Source organism: Pteropus vampyrus, unplaced genomic scaffold, assembly GCF_000151845.1.
Source record: "Pteropus vampyrus isolate Shadow unplaced genomic scaffold, Pvam_2.0 Scaffold335, whole genome shotgun sequence".
NCBI lineage: Eukaryota > Metazoa > Chordata > Mammalia > Chiroptera > Pteropodidae > Pteropus > Pteropus vampyrus.
In genome coordinates, this window is record NW_011889116.1 from 1,246,033 (window position 1) to 1,267,090 (window position 21,058).

General features: G+C 34.6%; 1 protein-coding gene across 1 annotated transcript; it reads right to left on the reverse strand.

The window, feature by feature from the left end:
- Window positions 1–334: 334 nt before the first annotated feature.
- SH2D1A (SH2 domain containing 1A) lies at window positions 335–20,718 on the reverse strand. The gene is made up of 4 exons (XM_011378221.1): window positions 20,419–20,718; window positions 7,625–7,688; window positions 2,847–2,979; window positions 335–1,534 (listed from the first exon to the last, which is right to left on the reverse strand). The coding sequence occupies exons 1-4, from the start codon at window positions 20,553–20,555 to the stop codon at window positions 1,494–1,496; spliced, it is 375 nt and encodes a 124-aa protein (XP_011376523.1). The 5' UTR covers window positions 20,556–20,718; the 3' UTR covers window positions 335–1,493.
- Between the last annotated feature and the right edge of the window lie 340 nt (window positions 20,719–21,058).

Genomic DNA, 21,058 nt, shown 5'->3' on the forward strand with positions numbered 1-21,058 from the left:
GACATCTGTATATTCTATTGTGTGTTTACCACCCGAAGTCCAGTTTCCTTCAGCTACCTTATATTTGATCCCCTTTACCCACTTCACCCTCTCCCTACCCCCCTATATTTGACCTCTTTTACCCCGTTTACCTCCCCCCTCCTCCCCCATCCCCTATCCTCTGGTAACCACTAGTCTATAGTCCATGTCTATGAGTCTCTGTTTGTTTGTCCTGTTCATTTGTTGCTTTTAGGTTTATATCCCACATATAAGTGATATCATATGATTTTCAACTTTTTCTGTCTGGCCTACTTCGCTTAGCATGATTATCTCAAGGTCCATCCGTGTTGTTGCAAATGGCAGTATTTCTTTTGTCTTTAATTGTTACTGTTTTCTTGTTCAACTAGACAGTGAACTGCCTGAGTGCAGGGACAAGGTATATTTTTATTTCTCTACCCCAGTGCCTAGTGTGTGTATTAAGTGAATGAATTCTATGAGCTCTGAAGCAACTTGACATATAATCAAATCGCAAGAGTCATAAAACCATAAAATGTGAAAAAAAAATACAAATTCCCATCACTGTGTAAAATCTTGACTTTCACTTAGGTTGCAATTACTTATAATTGTTAAAAATTAATGTAACCATAAGCTTTTCAATTGTCTATAGGGCTATCTAATAGGGAGACTCCTCATATACCAGCCACTTCTGAGCCACAGCTGAGGAGCCTTAGCTGATGAAGCTTCCCCTTCAAAATGAAGTTTTACATGGAGTAGCAACAATAGAGGCAGACAGAGGTAAATGAAAAGAAGTCAGGTCCACTTCATCGGATTTGTGATATAATTTCAAATCCTATAGCATCAACTGTAATAAACATTTAGAGCATATTTTAAATTGTAAGATTTTTAAACTCAAGATTGTCTGTAGATTTTACTCTCCAAAATCAGAACACTAGGCAAGAAGGTTGCTTTCAGAATTAAATGAAAATTCTTCACTCTTTATCTAGTACTTGTTTTAGCACATAGTGGACAGCTTCATAAATCTCAAAAAAAGCCTACAACACCATAGCTAGTGGAGAGCATAATGCCTAATGCAGAACTACACATTACAAAAATGAGGGACATGAACCAGCTTTAAAAATCAAGCAAGACACTTAAAAAATCAGTAGCTATCAAATAATATTTCACTAAAAATGGTGCTTTTGAGAAAAACAGGATTGTTTTTATTTATATTTAGCAAGAATTAACATTAATCTTATATAAAGCATCATTATGTTTTAAATCATTTCCCATTTGTAAATATAATAACTGAAAATAACTTGTAGAATTAGTTTTCCTGCTCCTCATTATCCACAAAGTTCATTTCAGCTTTAAGATCATGCTAGATGCCTCCATTACAGGACTATGATTATTTTAGAAATGCATTCGTAGCTCATTGAACTGTATTATCTACAATATATAATATTTAGCATATATTTAAATTATCAAAAATAAAGTACAAGGGGTTTTATTTTTCTTCATGGTGCTTTCAGGAAGACATCAGGATCTTCTCTTCTCCCTAAAGAAAAATAATAACAAAAGTCAAGAAAAGATAAACTTATAAGCTATTAAAATTATAGGTTAACTTGAATTTATAATTGTAAAATTTCCAACTGCATAAAGCTCACAGAGATGCAACCCAACAGTACAGCTCAAGCAACTAGTATGTAATGCTGAATTATAGATAGTGGAATATGGAACAAAGAGCAGTTAGCCAATTTGTAAATTGGAGTTCTATTTCCATTTCTATTATAAAAGCTAACTATTCATTAATTTAATTTACTACTTGAGTCTAATTGTCATTTTATGCCTGAGTCTGGTCCCTGTCAAAAAAAAAAAAAAGGATATAACAACACATTTTCTTTTATCATAAATATTTATTGTTTCACTCAGGCATATTCTCTTACTCCAAACAAATGATTGACCCCTCTCAATAGATGAGTAAACAATTCATAGCTGATAGCTGCAGACATTGGCTAGTATTCGGTGGTTAGCTTGAAACGTACACTAAAACAGCTTTGCTCAGGAAAATGTAATAATTTGTGCCTGTGAAATAATGAAGCCTACTAATTTCATTTCTTTGCTACAATAAAATTTCATTAATATAAGCACTGCAAATTCAGAAATCAGGATGACACAGGCCAGGCTAACATAGCTTTTTCTTTTCTTTTTTTAACATTAGCTTTTCCATCTCTAAAGGGGAAATATATTTTACTAAGCAAAGATAAAGGACATTCAGGTGTTCTCTGAGTTGTCCCATTTTTCAAATTATTTGTGTCTGAATTAGTGAAGTGAAACGGTACTTATAAACTGACAAAAGGGACTGGGAAGAACAAGATGGAGCAAGAGAGGTTAAATGTGGGCTCATAGAATTGTTTATATTTTTGCAGAGTTTTATTAAAAGTTCATAGTATATCATATTGAAACCGTAGCATGTAAATAGCTTCCTCTCACTTGATTTGCTGGCTACATCTACTTTCTCATTGTAGTTTTCTTACAAAACTTCCTATAACTATATGTTTATGAATAGGTTGAGCTTCCAAACCCTGTCAAAAATTAACAGTAGGGTGGGGGTCTGGGCAGAAAAGGAAGGGGATTAAGAAGTACAAACTTCCAGTTAGAAGTCACAAAGATGGAATGTACAGTATAAGGAATGTAGTCCATAATATTGTTATAACTATGTGCTGTGACAGATAGTTACTAGACTTATTATGGTGATCAGATCATAAGGTATATAAATGTCTAATCACTATGTTGTATGCCTGAAACTAATGTAATATTGTATGTCAACTGTAATTAAAAATATTTTTTTAATTAAGAATAACCCATACCTTGTGTACCTCTAGTTGAAGACTTCTCAACTGGATACTGCAGAGGTATTACAATACCTTGATCTGGTTTCTGAAATGCTGAAATGAGATTTTTTATTTTCCGGAAAAATCGTTTATGTACCCCAGGTGCTGTCTGAAAAATAAAAGGCCAAGCAAATTATTCACCTACCTCATAATGATACAAAAAGGCCTACAAAATATATGAGGAATGCTTAGAGAAGTAACATTTGTGTAATTTATTCAAATATTTGAAAACATAAGGAATTAAAAAAACAACATTCTTCTGGAATGTTGTTTTTTCAGTTGGCTAAATTTCCCTGTAAGAGGAGCTAATGAGCTGTCATTTCAGTTCTCCCAAGGGTGGTATCAGTTTGTACAAGGTTTTGCTCATTGCCTTGCCCTTTCTACCTGCTACCTATCATATATCCTGAACCTCTAAGGGTATACAGGCAATTACCCACAATGAATTCACCAGCAGAGAAGATACAATTAAACACAAGAAAAACATAGATCCTACGGGTCATTAATAGAAAGCCTTAAGAACCAAAAACAAAACAAACAAAAAGCAAAACAAACCAAAAAAACAACACATCCTCCCTGTCATCATCCCACAGTGTAAAATGCTACACGACTGTTATGATACATACAATGCATGGTTAGTTAGTCCTTATACATTCACCTCACAATATGTCCTGCCTCATCCTTCACATTAAATTTTTTCCTCCTTGGGAAACTTCTATATCCTCCCCCAAATTACCCTCTCTGTCAACACTTCACTTGTGACAAAGTTTTGTCTATGACACAAAAATGAAAGACTATATAATGTCACCTTTATTTATTTGTTTGTTTTTGAAGGGATCATTATTTCCAGGTTACTGTTAAAATGTATTCTTTTCCTGACATCAATTTTCTTGCAAAGAAACAACTTGAAATCAACAATTTCCTGCAAAAGCTTAAGAGCCAAACTTTCGACATTAACTCAAAACTGTCATTTTACATGAAATAAAATAGTATTGCTATAAGCAATTGAATGATGACTAGGTTTTTTTGTTGGGTTTTTTGTTTGTTTGTTTGTTTGTTTTTGTTTTTGTTTTTTTAGAAAGCCATTTTTCAGCTATTTCATCTGGAAGATTTTTTAGGTGAGAGCTGTTTGTTAGCATTTAATAAGAAAATATGAAGGCTGGCATGCAGACTTCTGCCAACTAGACTAACAGCTGAAGATAGTACACTGTCTATAGTAACTCTTGGGCATTTCTTACCTTAAGGTAATTTTTCATTGAAAGCACTGGAAAAGTTCTTTTGAGAGTTAAATTAGTGTCCACAGCTAGAAGTGTCAGTAGGTGTAGAACACTCTCACATTCAGCTCCACCTCTATGGTCAAAACATCTTCCCAGAACTCGATCTCACCCAAAATAACATGGCCATTCTTACAGGGGTCCAAACAGTTCGTTGGCTCCAAGATAGAAGCTCCAAATTGCAAAGGCAGGTTATAGGTACAAAATACCCCCTTATATCTTCCTTACAGTACTTTTTCATTTTCAAAGGACTTTTTCATCTCTTGCCCCTACTAGTTCCTCAGAGATTGGCAGTTATTAGTTGATTTGGTTATTCTATTCCCATTTGACAGGTGAAAAAATAAAAATACAAAGAGATAGTTCAGCTTGCCCAAGGTCTCACAGATGATCAGAGGCAGAAGTGGTTCTAGATCCCAGGACTTAGTCTCTTGTCTTTCAGATCAGGTCTAGACCAAAGAGATTCTAGTGAAGTTAGAGTCACCAACCAGAAGAGAAACTATACACTTCCCCAGTGTGAAAAGATTTCAAACCACACATCTCTTTAGCTGTTCTTGTGGCTTGTAAAATCATTTATCAACAGAAGCACCTTTTTTTATGGAGACTTACATGCAGTTAACTCTTGATTATCCATACAGAGGAGAATAATAGCACTGCATTTATAAAAGCAATTTCAATTTGGGATGATGTTTCATTGGCAAATGACTGACTTCATTTATAGTGATTTGTTTAAGCTAATAAGTAAAATTATTTAGCATCTACTGATCTACTGATGGTAAACTATCCAGAAAAGCCCAAAGGCACTGAAGTCAGCAGCGGGGCAGGAGTTAGTACAGTTTTTACAATGTACTGCTGGCAATGCAAATATTAATAAACGATAGGTAATGGTATGTAGAATTCTCTGAATTAAAAATTTAGCAAAATTTTAGCCTGAGTCACATGAGAAAAGTTAATACACTAGGAAACGATAAAACCTAAAAGTCTATCTGACACTAGAAATTGATATAATATTTGTCTTTCATAATTCAGTGGATCCAGGTTTCAATCTTATTCCACTCTTTGAAACAAATCTCAGACTTACTTAGATTTCTAGCACAATCTTTGCACAGAGCATAGAATGCTACTACCATGTTTTCCCTGCAGTGTACCAAACTAAAGCATTGTTCTGAAAGCCATGTAAATATCTGCCAGTTACCCAATTTTGAAAATACGATTACTGCAAGAATTGTACCACTGACAATTTCCATCCTGTCACTGAATTCAGCTATTGTTCAAGTTTGTATATTTCCCATATTTTCATTTCTTTGTTCTGTATGGATCCATGTTTTGGATCACAGTTGGTCTTTGATATGCTCTAGAGAAATGTCTTCCAGTCAGGTGATATGAGCTCTGAGAATACACACTAGTTTAATATTCACCTTAGCAAAAATATAACTAAGAAGGCAAATTTAGCAGATAGAAAAAATTGCAATAGCATTTCAAAAATAAATCTAAAGAATTTTTTTAAAAACACTTTTCCCTTTGGAGAAAACATACCAATCTTCTGCTATCTTGGTACAGAGAATTATAATATTATTATATAAACACGGTCAGACCAGACAACAGAATGAGAGAGTATTTATGTTCAATAGGTCTTTTCTTCCTTAACATGATCATAATAAGCATGTAACAATCCGCATATGATGTTATACTTGAAATGGAAGAAAACAAATTTAAAGACAAAGTTAGCCAAATTCCAATAATTTAAGATCCTTTCCATAAAGAATATTCTTCAGCAGCTGAAGGCTACTGCTCTAGGGAGAAGAGCTATTTCTGGTCAAATTATATACAAATATATGTATATATGTCATATACAACTATTCTTCATAATAAATGAAATTTAATTTTTTATTTAATCATCTCTGCAGTGATGCAGAGAATTTTAAAAAATAAACAGTATAAATAGTTTTGATCAGAAATGGTATTGCTTTTCCTTTAATTAGTATTGTAGTATTAATTATTCTAGTAAAAAGCAACAATGTGTTTGGAAACTTGCCCTAATTCATCTCAGCAGTTCAAAACATTTTTGATCTGCAACTTGTGCATTCTAGATTACTGATGAATTTGTAAAAGTTAGAGCTGTTTTAATTTTTTTTTAAGCCTAGGCTTTAGAGTTTCTTAAATGCATAGATTGGTTGAGTTATTAACAGAGGTAGATATTAGCATTTAGTTTCAAACAGCTCAATGAAGTGCTCTCATTATAAAGATAGAATGTTTTAAAGTCAGAAATCAGAGAAAGCATTTGAGGGCAAAAATTTCAGCTGCAAAGACCTCTACATTGGTAATATATACTACCCTCACACATGGAAATAGATTCATTCTACAGGCATTTCTTGAAATAGTACAGTGCTTTCAAATGTTTCCAAAGCCATAAGGACCCATTTTTCTAATGAAATCTTACTCAGAGCTCCAGTTGATAAAATAAAAAGGAACTGCTCAAATTGAAGACAAATTGCAGACTCAAAAACATACCCACTTATGACCTTCTTTGTTTCTGCAATCCCCCAGGCAACTCCAAGTCACCCAGATAGAAGAACCTTAGAATTTTGCAGAGCATAGCTTTAAAACCACTGCAATGTTTCCTCTATCTCTTTTCCACCTCACTATGCCCTTCCCAGATGGCTCAGCTGAGAGTCCTGCCTCCACACACATAGAGCAGCCCTAATTACCCTAATACTTGGAAAATCCTCACTTCTTTGAACAGCTATGGTAAATAATGTGGAACTTGACTATATACAATCATAGTGTTAGCAATTTGGGCAAGTTCACATTTTGATGGCTTACTATGTAGGAGGGCCTGTGGCTAAAAGATTTCTTTACATGCATTAACTCATTTAATCTTCAAAATGAGCCCTATAAGTAAGGGATTATTTTCAGGCTCATTCTACAGATGAAGAAACTGGTTCAAAGAAAAGTCAAGTAACCTGCACAAGGTCATAGACCTCTCAGGGAGGATGGGGAACCTGACTTGGAACCTAGATCTACCGGAAAGCAAAGCACAGGTTTGCTGTTTCTTCATGCTGTATCTCCCCAAGGGTATTATAAGCTTTTAGAAAACAAGAGTCATGTTGTTTAATCCTCCATAGCACTAACACTCATATTATTATCATTTGCTAAATAATTGCTGATTTAATTATTTTATACATTTTTTAATATGCTTTCTAAAATTTTGCATAGGCGCTAAATGGTTGACACAATTCTTCAACCTTTTAAAATCTTTTCTCTAAAGCAAAACCACTCCATACAATGGTGGTTGAACAGAACTGGAACCAAAATTCTCTAAAGACTTTTTAATGATCCATGAACAATTTTAGATTGGAACTCTAGTGATTTGAATCTGATGAATATTTGAGAATGTAGGATTTGACAGCTCTTTTATAAAACCAGCCTAAATTTCAAACATCTCCATGATACCCACAGAAGTAAGAATAAATAAAAGAGCTATACCTCAGCACTCCAAGAACCTGTTTCTGTCTGGGACACTCGGTATGTATAAATGTAACCTTGATACCTGTGAAAGAATAAACTCCATTACTGAAAAATTCCAAAAGAACAATGGATGCTCAAAATTTGAGCTTAACTATTACATATAAATGTTACACATACTGGGACACATATATATGATACCATGACATTCATAAGAAGAAAAGCCTAGAGAATCTAACTTCCTTGCATGTTATATCTGGCTAATCACAGTTTCCAGTAAGCCTTCTTTATCTTTGTCTATTTTTTTTAATGTGGGAGCTCACACTCCTAAAGATTTGTCTAGTTGAAAGTTTGGACAGAAAGAAGCTACAGATCTGTTGTAACTGGTAAAAATCATAAATTATCAAATAGATTTAACAAAATATAGTCTTATTGGTAAGTACGTATAGAGCTTAAGTATGTATAGGTGAAAACATTTCACTGGGATAAAGTACTACCAGGTCCACTTCAAATAATAGTAATAATTATAATAATTATTATTATAAATAATTATAATAATTATAAAATATTAATTATAAATATAATACTATATTTCTATATTACTACTATGTTACTTCATAATGTATCATAAAATAGTAGTAATAGCAATTTGGATTAAAAAGGAGTCTTGATAAGGTACTTGAAAAGAGCTTGTCTTTTCAGATGGAGTAAGCATTCTCCCTCATTACTCAGTCTGTACGCATAGTGTATATCTACATAGTTGGTTTCTATTATATACCAAGAGTTTTATATGCTGTATTAGTTTTCTCAGGCTGCCATAGCAAAATACCATAGACTGAGTGGCTTAAATAAAAGAAATTTATTTTCTCAGAGTTCTGAAGGCTGGAAGTCCAAGATCAAGGTGCAAGCAACATAAATTTTATTCTGAGGCCTCTTCTCTTGGCCTTCTTGCTGTGTGCTCACATGACCTCTTTTTTGTATGTGTGCATGGAGAAAGATCTCTCTCTTTTTCTTCTATTTCTTATAAGGCCACCGATCTTATTGGTTTAGGGCCCAACTATTATGACCTCATTTAATCTTAAATACGTACTAAAGACCTATCTCCAAATGTTGCCACATTGGGTGTTAGGCTTCAACATATGAATTTGGTGGTGGAGTGGGGGCGGGCATGGTTTAGTCCATAGCATTATACCACTGTTGCTCTAAAATTCACATTCTTCTCACAGACAAAATACATCCACATGCAAAATTCATTCCATTCTAACAGCCTCCAAAGTCTTAACTCATTCCAGCAACAACTCTAAATTCTAAAGTCCAAAGTTTCATCTAAACATCATCTAACAAATTTGTTAGATGATGGCACCCATGAAACCAGACAAGTTGTGTGCTTCCAAAATACAATGATGGGACAGGCAGAAGACAGACATATCCATTCCAAAGGGAGACATAGGAAGGAAAACAGGAGTGACAATTCCCAAGCAAGTGCAAAACCTCATAAGGCCAATTCCATTAGATCTTAATGCTTGAGCATTAATCTTTTTTGGATTGATGCTCCACTCTCCAGGCACATTGGGTGGCACTCTTATTCTCACTTCTCTGGGGAGGGTGGCCTCACCTACTCAGCTCTGTTGGGCTCTGATACCACCTTTGAAACCTTGGTTGAGGCAAACTTGCCCCCTGGGCCTGTGCACGCTGGTCCTGTGGTGGGAGTGGCATCCCTGATGATCTGTGAATCACCTTCAGGGTCATTCCTCCCTTTTCTTGAAAGATAAAGCATGTCTGCAGCCAAATTTCTCTATCGTCCTATCCTGTTCCCTTTGGTTCAGACTGACAGTGTCTCTGATGCTTTGGTCCTGACTCTATTCTTAGCTTCTGCTGAGAAGGCTAGTTAACATTAAGGGTAATTTCCTTAAAGAATGATTGACTAGCCACACCCTTGGTATTCTCTCCACTTTATTTATTTATTTATTTATTTATTTATTCATTTATTTATTTATTTATTTATTTATTTATTTTTGCTATATGGGTTGGCTGAGAATTTTCCAAATCTTTAAGGTCTGGTTTCTTTTTGCTTAACAATTCTTTCTTGAATTCATCTCTCTCCCTTTGCATTTTACTATAAGCAGTCAGGAGGAGCCAAACTGTTCCTTCAACACTTAGCTATCTTCCACAAAATACTGGGACACAGTTCAGCTAAGTTCTTTGCCATTTATAACAAGGGTGGCCTTTCCTTCAGTTTCCAATAACATGTTCCTTATTTGCATCTGAGACCTCCCCAGAACGACCTTTAACATTCACAGCTCTACCAATATTGTGTTCATGGCAATGTAGGCTTTTCCTAGCATGGACCTCCAAACTCCTCTAGCTTTTACCAAATATCTAGTTCCAAAGCCATTTCTACATTTTTAGGTGTTTGTTACAGCAGCACAGTATTTCTTAATACCAAAATCAGTATTAGTCTGCTCAGGCTGCCATAGCAAAATGCCATAGACTGGGTGGCTTAAACAAAAGACATTTATTTTCTCACACTTCTGGAGGATGGGAGTCCAAGATCAAGGTGCCAGCAACGTAAGTCTCATTTTGAGGCCTCCTTTCTTGACTTGTAAACTCCCACCTTCTTGCTGTGTGTTCATATGACCTCTTCTTTGTGTGCATGCATGGAGAGAAATCTCTTTTCATCTTCTTATAAGACCACCCATCCTTTTGGATTAGGGACCCACCCTTATGACCTAATTTAACCTTAATTACCTCCTAAAGGCCCTATCTTTAAATACAGTCACATTGGGAGTTAGGGCTTCAACATATGAATTTTACGAGGATATGATTTAGTCCATAGCAGATGCATTATCTCTTTTGGACCCCAAAATAGTCATATGAGCTTTATATCATGAAATTCATTTTTATAAATAAGGAAACTGAGACTTTGAGAAAGTAAGTAACCAAAGCCACACTAGAATTCAAGCAGCAAAGATGAATTTGAATCAGGCCTATTTGACTCTGGATTCCCAGCTCTTGATTCCCCCACTGTAATAGATGTAGATTATTTATTACATTTTAGTATATGTGGTAATGCTACTTAATTTTCCCAATAAATTTTTACTTCATAGAAAAGCAAGACAAACTTTATTCTGAGTTATTTCAAATTATGAATTTGAATCTGGATTAACAGAGTTTTATTTAGGACATTTTCTGATTGTTATTCTTAGGTACACATTTGGGCCAATATAGGTCTTTGGTTAGAATACATGCTAAACTCAGGTAAAAATAAATGTGTTTAAACTTAAAAGAACAGATGAGTCTAAGGCATCCCAAACAAAGGATCGTCCTTGAGTAACTGACCTCATTTACTATTATCCCCCTTTAAAACTAAATTTACATATGTGGATTAAATTACTGTATATGTAATAAATAACCATCAGTACTGATTACCTAAAAGACAAAAAATATATATATCTTAAACACTCTAATCAGATTCATTCAATTTGTGAAACCAAAAAAAAAAAAAAGATTAATTTAATTGCTGGTGTGATTACAGGAAATGTTTCATTTTTGTTATGAATGTTTGCCAAAATATTTAGATCACATATAAAATAAGATGAGGTATGCATATGTTAATGTGTTAAATAAATATAAAATATTACATTGTTAAAGTCTTTTTTTAAGCAACTGAAATCTACTTCACAGGCCACTGATTTCAGTAATAACTCTACAGGGAATAAGGCAAGAGATTTGATTTCCATTTTCCACCATGGGAACTTGAAAAGTAAGGATTGAAATGATTTTCCTAAAGTCACATAGTAAAATGGAGATAGAAGCGATTAATGGCAATAATTCGATACCACTGAGGTGATATAGAAAAGCATTATTTAAAATCTCAGCAACAGTGCAAGCAAAATTCTAAGTAACTGGTTTTCCACTTTCTAAAACAGTGAGTCTCTAAAGAAAATACAATGAATTTATCTCCTTACTAGCATCTAGCCTCATTTAGTCAAAATAAATGAGTCTGTTTTGAAAATTGTTTCCTAACGATTCTGATTTTATCTCACTTTCAGTTAAGCAGTGAGTACCACTTCAAAAGTCCTTACTTCCTTCAGTCTCTGAACAACCTGGAGTCAGTGAAACATAAAATTTCTTGTGATTACCCATCTAATATTAATAATTTCCTATTCCAAACCTCTCAAATTTCTGAATAAGCAAAAATTATTTCAGCCCTCAGATAAGCCAGCAGTTCATCTCTTCCACTTTAAGTCGCTGAAGTAACAGACCAAGGAAGGATCCCCCCACAATCAACTCTTGCTGTCATATCTCATGGATGGAAGAGATCTAAAACAGTACAATTCAAATTATGTTCCCAGGGCAATAACATCAGCATCACCTGGGTGCTTGTTAGAAATGAAGAATCTTAAGTCCTACCGCAGACCTAGTGGATCCTAACCTGCATTTTAACAAGATCACTAGGGGATCTCTAAGAACATGAAAGTGATCAAAATGCAAAGAAAATACCTACATTTCATTGAGAACATTGATGAAAATGTCTCCAAATTTAAGCTGGCTTCTTTCACTCGTCCAGGGCATTTCTGTGTCATCATCCCCAGAGTCACTCAGTCTATGCTTTAAGAATGCAATTTTATTTAAATATTTGTGACAAAATCTAACTTTGGGTGGTGAACACACAATGCAATATGAATATGACACCCTGTTGAATTGTACACTTGAAACTTATTTTATTTTATTAATCAATGTCACCCAATAATTTTAATAAACATAAGCTAAAGCTTTTTCAATTGTTTCAGTCTTCGTAGAGCAGTGCTTCTAAAGCATTTACTCTCTCTTCCTCAACAAGATTTCATAGTTTTGTTTTCTGTAGCTTTTATTATGAAACAATAACTTTATAACATAAAATTCAGCCCAAATATTGAATATGTTGTTTTTCAAACTACACATACTCTCTCCCTGTCCATTAAAAAAATCACTGTTCTGGCAAATAAATTGGAAAGTTATAGAAAGAGCTATAAAATCACACATATTTTTGTTCTAATGACCTTGTTTGTCATCCTTCATACACTCCAAGGAATCAAAAGGCAAAAGCAATTTCACAAAGATTTTCATAGTAGTTTTATTTTAATAGTAAAAAAATAGTATTAACCTAAGTATTCCTAAATAAGGAATGTTACTCAAAATAAGGAAATGGTGGCAGAAAGAATGCTTCAAAATTATACCAAAATTCAAAGATATTAGAGTCCTATATTTAAAAAAAAAATCTTTAAGCACATGGACCATGTTGATATAAAATGACGATACGTGAAAAAGTAGACATAAGGAGATGCCGTTCTGATAACATCTGTTCAAAACTGTCTGTCCCTGTATGTACATAAACTTAAAGTAAATTTAAACTAATATAAATGAATCCTTGCATATTAATTTTCCCTATAAAGTTATATAAGTGACTAATAACATTTTTTTTAAAAGACGTAAAATTACTATTTGGAGTTTTATAAATATAGCTTATGCAAATCACAAATCACACAAATATTTATTTTTAAAAACTTTAAAAATAATGTCTTTTAGGATTATCTTTCCTGTGACTTCTTCCATTAATACAAAGAAACCAAGAATGTAGTGTAATTTTAACTTTCTTTCTCCATCATTTTGTTAGACGTGTTAATTAGCCTGGAATTTAAAATTTATCATGAAAAAATCTAGAAAATGAATAATTGGTGGAAAATAGTAGAGATTTTTGTTGTTGCCATTAATTAATTTTCTTAAGTAATATTTTGCATTTTAGTGGTTACAAAGCATGTTTTGATTCAATCCCTGCTGATATTAAAATTCGCCCTTTCTTCTCTCAAAGTAGTCCCTAACCCTTAAAAACATGTCCTGGTTAGAAATGGACAAGAAGAAATTAACTTGACTTATTTCTTATTTTCTCAAGTGGTCAGTGTTGGAGACAGATCTTGGTTTAGAACAGACAAAACTATATCGATTCCTTCTTTATACCACTTCAAGAACTACACAAAAGAAAATGGTTAGCAACATTTGACTTCATGACACTGCAAAAAAGCAAGCTAGTACCCATGTTGTCTATGTCTATACAAACTAATGCTATATACAAAATTCAAGACACAATTATAATATGAATAAATTTTTAACAAATATTACAGAACTTTCATATCCAGAGGAAGGGTATCCTATACAAAGCCATCATTATTGAGACTATACTCTGATTCAAGTTTTTTCTGAATTTCCTATGACCCAATCTTCATTCTTTCAGAGTGAATTTGAATTTTCAGAATCATCAAAAGTCATTCAGCTTCAGGTCTGATGGTAAAACTGTGTAATACCAGTTTCGATGAATCATGATAATAAATACAGTCTTTTCTCCTGAACTGTCACATAATGTTTTATATATGTACTCCTATGATGGTCTAACTTCATATTGCAATTATTTATAGATTTTTTATTTATACCAACAAATACCTACTACATGTTAACTTCATAAATATTAACTCATGCAATGATCCACATTAACAACTCTATGAGGTAAATACTATTATTATCCCCAACCCCTTTTCATAGACAAGGACCCAGAGACACAGAAAGGTTAAGAAACTTGCCCAAGGTAAAATAGCTAGTTAAGGTCCAGAAACGGGATGTATACTTAGAGAATCTGGCTGGAGGATCTGGGTTCTCTATTATATGAGCGTGAATGAATTAACAAATTGGTCTTAAGGTGAATCCAAGAGGCCAGGTGGGGAGAGCCCAAAAGAGGTCAGACATCTTCTTTCCTTAAGCTAAATGAAATCCTCAGACTTATTTTGCAACTTCAATTTTACATTGTCAACCAGAGTCGGCACTTGATTTACTGGCCTGTGAATTGTCCATTTGGCAGTTTATATGTTGCAAATTTAATCCTACACTGGCCTTCAGGCTTGTTCTGGCATTAATGGATTGTACCCACGTAATCCAAAATAATTCTGGTGGCAACACCAAAGCACATACCCAGTTGTATTTAAAAACTGTAAGTTATAATTTCTCATTCTTTTGAGTTCTTTGCCACACTGCTCCCCTCTGTCACAACTGATAACCTGGAATTTTATTTTTTGTCGCTATTTCCCTCATTTTTTCCAGCTAAATTGTTTAAGACTTTATGCTCAGTCATCCTTCAAATTTTAAAGGACAGAAAATAATTATCATTTTATCTAAAGACATATATGTCAAATGACTTCATTATGTGTCCTTGAAGCTAAAAAATATAGTAGGATTTCTTCTTTCTATCAGGTAAGTAGCAAACAAAGGCAGATAAGTACAGAAGGATGTTAATTATGGAAATAAACTATTTCTTCAAACTAATTATTTTAAATGTTTTCAATTAGTTTTTCTCTTATTACCATCAAACTATCCAATGGGTATTTAGGACTTTCCCAATGGTTATCTACATTGAAGGTGAGAAGAGAAGAAATATTAGAGCTCATATGTATCTTAGTGAAAAGAAACTTGATATAGCTTGAAAACTAAGAAGAATAAAATCGAATAAAAACTAATTGCATTAATAAGAGCATTTAGTACACTGGATGAATACAAGAAAAATGCATAAAGTCAATAGCTTTCCTATGCAGCAGAAAATAGAGTGAAAAAAATTACATTTATGGTAGGAACAAAAAAATTGACACATTCATACACATGATAACTAGAAATAAATTTAACAAAAATGTGCAAGGCCTACAGGAAGAAAACTACAAAACTTTATTGATGGATGTAAATGAAAAAACTCACAGAGAGACATATCAAGTTTTTGGATAGGAAAACTAAATTCTTTAAAGATGACAGTTCCTCCTTAATTTATTAGTTTAATGTAATCCTGATGGGATTTTTAACATTTAACAAAATTATTCTAGATTTCATCTTTAAGAACCAACAGATAAGAATAGCAAATAATTTTTTTAAATGTATTAAAATACTATAATACTGTAGGGGTCCAGAATGAGTCTTCCCAGAATGTGCCACACTGGTATGCAGATTATTTTGAGCTGAAATTAAAACCCAGCAAACTCATGAAGAGTTTTTTTTTTTTTTAACCTCCCCCTTACCTGCATAAGGGAATTCAGATAGGAAAACCTGCTCCAGGAAAGGAACCTTAGCATATTCACCTTATTACATATGAATTAAGTGTGGCAGACAAGGAGGATCCAAGCAAGTTTGTTTGTAGGGTTCCCCTCTGTATCCCATTGTTTCTAGATGGCCAAGCAAGAATTTGTTTACCATACCTTTGCTTTTTCTCATCTACCTGTGAATTGCCTACTTTCCCTTTGAAGTCTCAGACCCCTGCTTCCCTCTTCTTAGTCCAAAATGGCATATAAACCTCAACTACACAGGTTTTCCTCAGATCTCATATTCTTATGGAATCCCATATGTACACATGTAATAAATTTGGTCATTTTCTCCTGTTAATTTGTCTCATGTTAATTTGATCATTAGTCCAGCCAGAAGAATTTACAAGGGTAGAAGGAAAATTTATTTTTCTGCCCCAACAATACTATAGTGCTGGTAAACAAGAATAAATAGATCAATTGAACCAAACAGATAGTTGCAAAACAATAACTATTATATGTAAGAATTTAATATATGTAAAAGAGGCTAATTAATTAATGGGGAATGGGGAATATAATTTATATTGGGACAGTTGTTAGCTACTTCAAAACAAAAGCAAATTAGATCCTTTCTCCTTATTAAAATAAAATTCCAAATGAAATCAAAGAGTTAAATGTAAACTAACCAAACCATAAATTTAAAACAAAAACTGAAGTGAAGTTTTATGACATCACTGGAGGAGAAAGAACTTTCTAAGCTAGGAAGCAAAAGAAGAAATCAAACACAAAGAAAATGAGCGACAGATTTGACTACTAAAAATGGTCATTTTTTTTGTGTCACCGAAATGCCTTGGCAAACAAAAAACTGAGAAAAGATACTTGCAACAGATCAAGGATTAGTATATAAAAACCCATAATATGTTAAGAAAAACATTAAGATTCAAATGGTTAAATGGGCAAAGTACACAAAGAGCCAATTTATGAATGAGAAAATACAACAGTTTACCACCCATATAAAAGACATTCAATCGCTAATCAAGGAAATATGAAACAGTGAGACACTAAATTTCAAGAAGAATTTTTTAGCAAGAATACCCATTTCTAGGGAGGGTGCAGTGAAACAGACATTCTCATGCATTACTGTGAGCATATATATAAATTGGAAGAACCATTTAGGATAAAAAATTTAGCGATCATGTATATTTCAAGAATCCTAAGCTATTTATGTTTTCTGACCTAGAAATTGCACATCTTTAAAATTCATTTTAAAGAAGTAATCACAAGGAAACCTTTATGGACTAAAATATGAATTATAATGAAATTTATAATAGCACAAAATGAACTTATTCAACTGTCTAAAAATGGATGACTGAGGAAAATATGATACATCCACAGGCTGTACTATCATGCAGCTATTAAAAATAATGTTTGAAAATCATTCATAAGAGCATTATGTATAAATGGAGTTTTTTTCATGTTAAGTGAAAAATACATCAGACTATAACATTGTAACAGCATATGTGTGTTTATAAAGCATTTTTAAAAATGAAATGTAGAAGAAAATCCACTTAATTTTTTAATAATAATTGTCTACAGGTTATAAACTATAGATGGTTTCCCCCTTATTTTTATCTAAATTTTCTGAATTTTCTATAATATGAAGATATTAGGAACTATTTTTAATAGACTTATTTTACAAAAATTTAGATTTATTTACTGAAAATAAAGAATGACTTTTCACTTTAAATGAAGGTGAGCAATCTAATAAATGGAAAACTTTTTTAGTACTTTATGAGATTCAGTTTTCTAAAACTGAACAGAAGAAAAGGCTATACCTAAAAGTCATAACTAGGGGTTCAGAACTGGAGAAAGAGCAAGCATAGTTTGAAAGTATATTGTACAGTTCAAAGGCATATGCAATGTGTTATTTCCACAATAAAAGTACAGAAACTAAAGTTCAACCAAACTTTCTTTTATAATGGGAATAAACAGAGATAGAATGAGTTCTGAGTGAACCCTACAACCAGTGCATGTTTGTTAGCTATACCTTCTTGTTCATGCATATATTACACCATTTCCATTGTTATTTCTACGGCATATCATAAGCATACACATTTTGGTTTAAAATGAGTACATGGTTTATTTCAAAGTAAAATGTGATTTTGTTACTACAGCATAGTACTAAAATGAGGGGACGAAAGGTTTCTATTCATCAAAAGGGACCCTTGGTTCAGAAACGTTGAAAAACTCTCATAAAAGGCACTGTATCCTTGTGCCTTCCCTTGGCAGCACAGTCAGGCAGTCACCCTCTAAGACTTGGAGGCCCCAGTGTGCCCATCAAAAGATGCTAGGGGGACTCCCAATTTTCTTGCTATTTTCTGCTACTTCATAAGGACGTTTGCATGAAGAACTGAAAGTCATAAAAACTGCATTTATGCAAGATTCACTTTGAGTGAAAAATTAAATGGTTGAGAATCCCCCACCTGCCTAAATTAATTCCTATGTAATCCTGGTCTACATGGGTAAAAGGCTAAAATTGTCCTTGTCTCCTGCATAGTTTACCAATAACAATCTTATGCAGAAGGCAGGGCACGCATTATTTACTGCCATTTTACAAATATGAAAACCAAGACTCAAGAAGTTGAGTGACTTTCCCAGAGTCCACACGCTGATCTCCTGATATCAACCAGAAGCTCTTTGCAGTAAAGAACAGTTTTTGATTGGTTAATTCAAAAATATATATTGAGTGCCTCTTATGTGCCACATAATGCCTTTTATGTGCCAGACTGTGTTCCTGGTACAGTAGACAATGTCCCTACTGTCATGGAGATTTCATTTTAGCTGGAGAGCCCAGCAATAAATAAACAAACAAATGTCAGATAGTTTAAAGTTCTTGAGGAAAATAGAGTATAAGAGGGATAAGGAAAGGGCATTTATTTTTGATAGGATGGTCAAGAAAGTCCTCTCTGAGAGAAGAGGTAGAAGGAACAATAAATGCAAAGACCCTAAAGGGATAGCATGTGTGGCAAGCTTGAGAAACAACAAAGAAGCCAGTCTAGTTGAAGCCTTAGAGATGTCTTACCATCTGTCCCCTGTTGCTCTCCCTCTCCCACCTAGGCTTTTTTTTTTTTTTGTACCTTATTTTTTTACTTCTAAGTTAAGGGACCCTCCTTTGTCAGCTTCCCTAAAGGAGCCCCTTTCTGGCCTACTCACTCTTCCATCTTTTTCTGATAAGAACAAGACCTAAGAATACTACTTGGCTTTCAATGACCTTTCCCAGTTTCTGCTTGGGGGAAAAACAATAATATAAGCAAAACAAAATCTAAACCCAAGAGATTCTATAGCTTCTGTGTATTTCCCTTGAAACCTTTATAATGAATTCATTTAAAATTGCCTGAGAGTTGCCACAAACATGGCTTGACCATTCAAAAAAATAATAAACAATGAAAATCTTCTGTCACCAGCCTCAGTATGATCCTTCTTCACTGACCCAAAAGGTACTTCAAAACCTTGCAGTGCATCAATAGGTACTGAAATTACTACCAAACATTTTCCCTCATTTTGTTTCTGTCCAGAATCTACTGTGTAGAGCTGGTGTTTTCATGGGTGTTTTTATCCTGCTGATAAAAAGTAATTGAGATAGGTACTTCCTTAGAAATGCTCAATGAGTACTGAAAAAATTGACTGAAAAAAAGACTATAATAATAATAGCTTATATTTACTGAACATTTACTATGTCTCAGGTCCATGGTAAATTTTTTACCTGCATTATGGCATTTAATCCTCACAATCCTATGAAGTAGGTAGTAACATTATATCCATTTTATGGGTAAGAAAACTAAAAGGCTGATAGGTTAATTTTCTGAGGTCACAAATCTATCATTGGCCTAGCATAGAGTAAGGTCGCAGATCTGCCTGACTCTTGAGCCCTGGAGCAAAAATGAAGTTACATCTGATTTAAAATGGGGCATTAGATGAAGATATGCCTAGGTAAAGGGCAAAGCTGATTCATAACAAGGGTGTTTTCCCTCTGTGTCTGTTACAACTCTTGTCTGTCCTAGTTTTTATCAAGAATAGGTCCCACCCACACACACACAGAGAACTTCTCTAAAGAAGCTAAATAAACAGATCCAGAGAGGCAATTTTACTCATAAACATCCCCCTCTCAGCATCCTTTCTAACTGGCATTGCATTCTTAAAGTAATGTATTCAGTTTCTTAGTCTTCTTCCTTTCCCTGAATTTGATGGTATTCCTTTGGGGTGACACTTCCAAACCCATTTAAAGAGAGCTGGAGAGAATCCTTTACTTCTGTCAGGATCTGGTGGCCTCAAATCTTGCCACTCCACCATCCCAGGGCTCTATCTTGCTGATCTCTACTGAAGGTCAAAATGGAAATTGAGAGCCTGCCTCTTTCTCAGAGCAAAGATAAATTCCAGGCTGTGTTCCCCAACACAAGAAGGCATTCCCTGAGGCTTCTCTTAAAGGTACTGAGAAGTCCTTTCAGGGAGCAAAATCCCCAGTGAGGAGCTTAAGGCAAAGTATAGTATACCATGGCCCTGGGGAAGCCTGAGTAGCTGTAGGGTAGGCAGTAGAAGAAGCTGAGACAAGCTCCTGTGGCCCATGTATTGCCTGCCCCTGCTACCCATACCCATTGTCCCTGTCCACCCTCTGCAGGCCCCATGCCCTCCCTCTTGAAGCCCCAGACCCAGCCACCACAACATACTCACAGCACACACAGGCAGTACACGCCTGGCACACTCTCACTATCTCTCAGCAAATAGCTGCCATCCAGACCAGCGGCAAGAAGGAGCTTCTCCCCTGTCTCCCGGCTGATTTTGCCATGATACACAGCCACCGCGTCCATGGCTAATGGACTCTTGGGTGGGCTGAGGTGTGGAATGGAAGAAGGGAGATGGCACTGCCGCCGGAGCCACCTGACTCCCAGTTCAGCCAGATGTGCAAAAGAGAGAGAGGAGCACCCGAACAACAGGATGTTGTCTACCTGCCTTAAAACCTCCTACTCACACTTCAATTAAAACCAGCTCAGCAATTTAGCAGCTTGGTTATTGCCACAGGGTTTTATCTCCTTCCTGCCCCACCCCCACTCCAACACAGGGTTCGTACATGGAGGGGAGTGTAATTGGAAGAAGGTTCTTGCAAGATTTGGGCTGTACTACCAACATACACACACACATGAATGCTTGGAAATACTTCTATTCTTGCAGTTTTCCCAGGGGCCACAAAGGATGACCTAGTTTAACTAGTCCCCAAAAGGGTTTATGATATAGGCAAGTTGTATATGGCCTTCATGTAGGGCAGAAATGCACTGACAGAGAGTGAAAGGACCAAAAGCTCTAAGACCAAAAC

What these genes read in the sequence shown, in the direction of transcription:
- SH2D1A (XM_011378221.1), bottom strand. Translation starts at nt 20,555, where the DNA reads ATGGACGCGGTGGCTGTGTATCATGGCAAAATCAGCCGGGAGACAGGG. An exon ending in GTGTACTGCCTGTGTGTGCT is followed by an intron (nt 7,689 to 20,418) that starts GTGAGTATGTTG and finishes ATTCTTTCACAG; the next exon opens with GTATCAAGGTTACATTTATA. An exon ending in TTCAACTAGAGGTACACAAG is followed by an intron (nt 1,535 to 2,846) that starts GTATGGGTTATT and finishes ATTTTTCTTTAG; the next exon opens with GGAGAAGAGAAGATCCTGAT.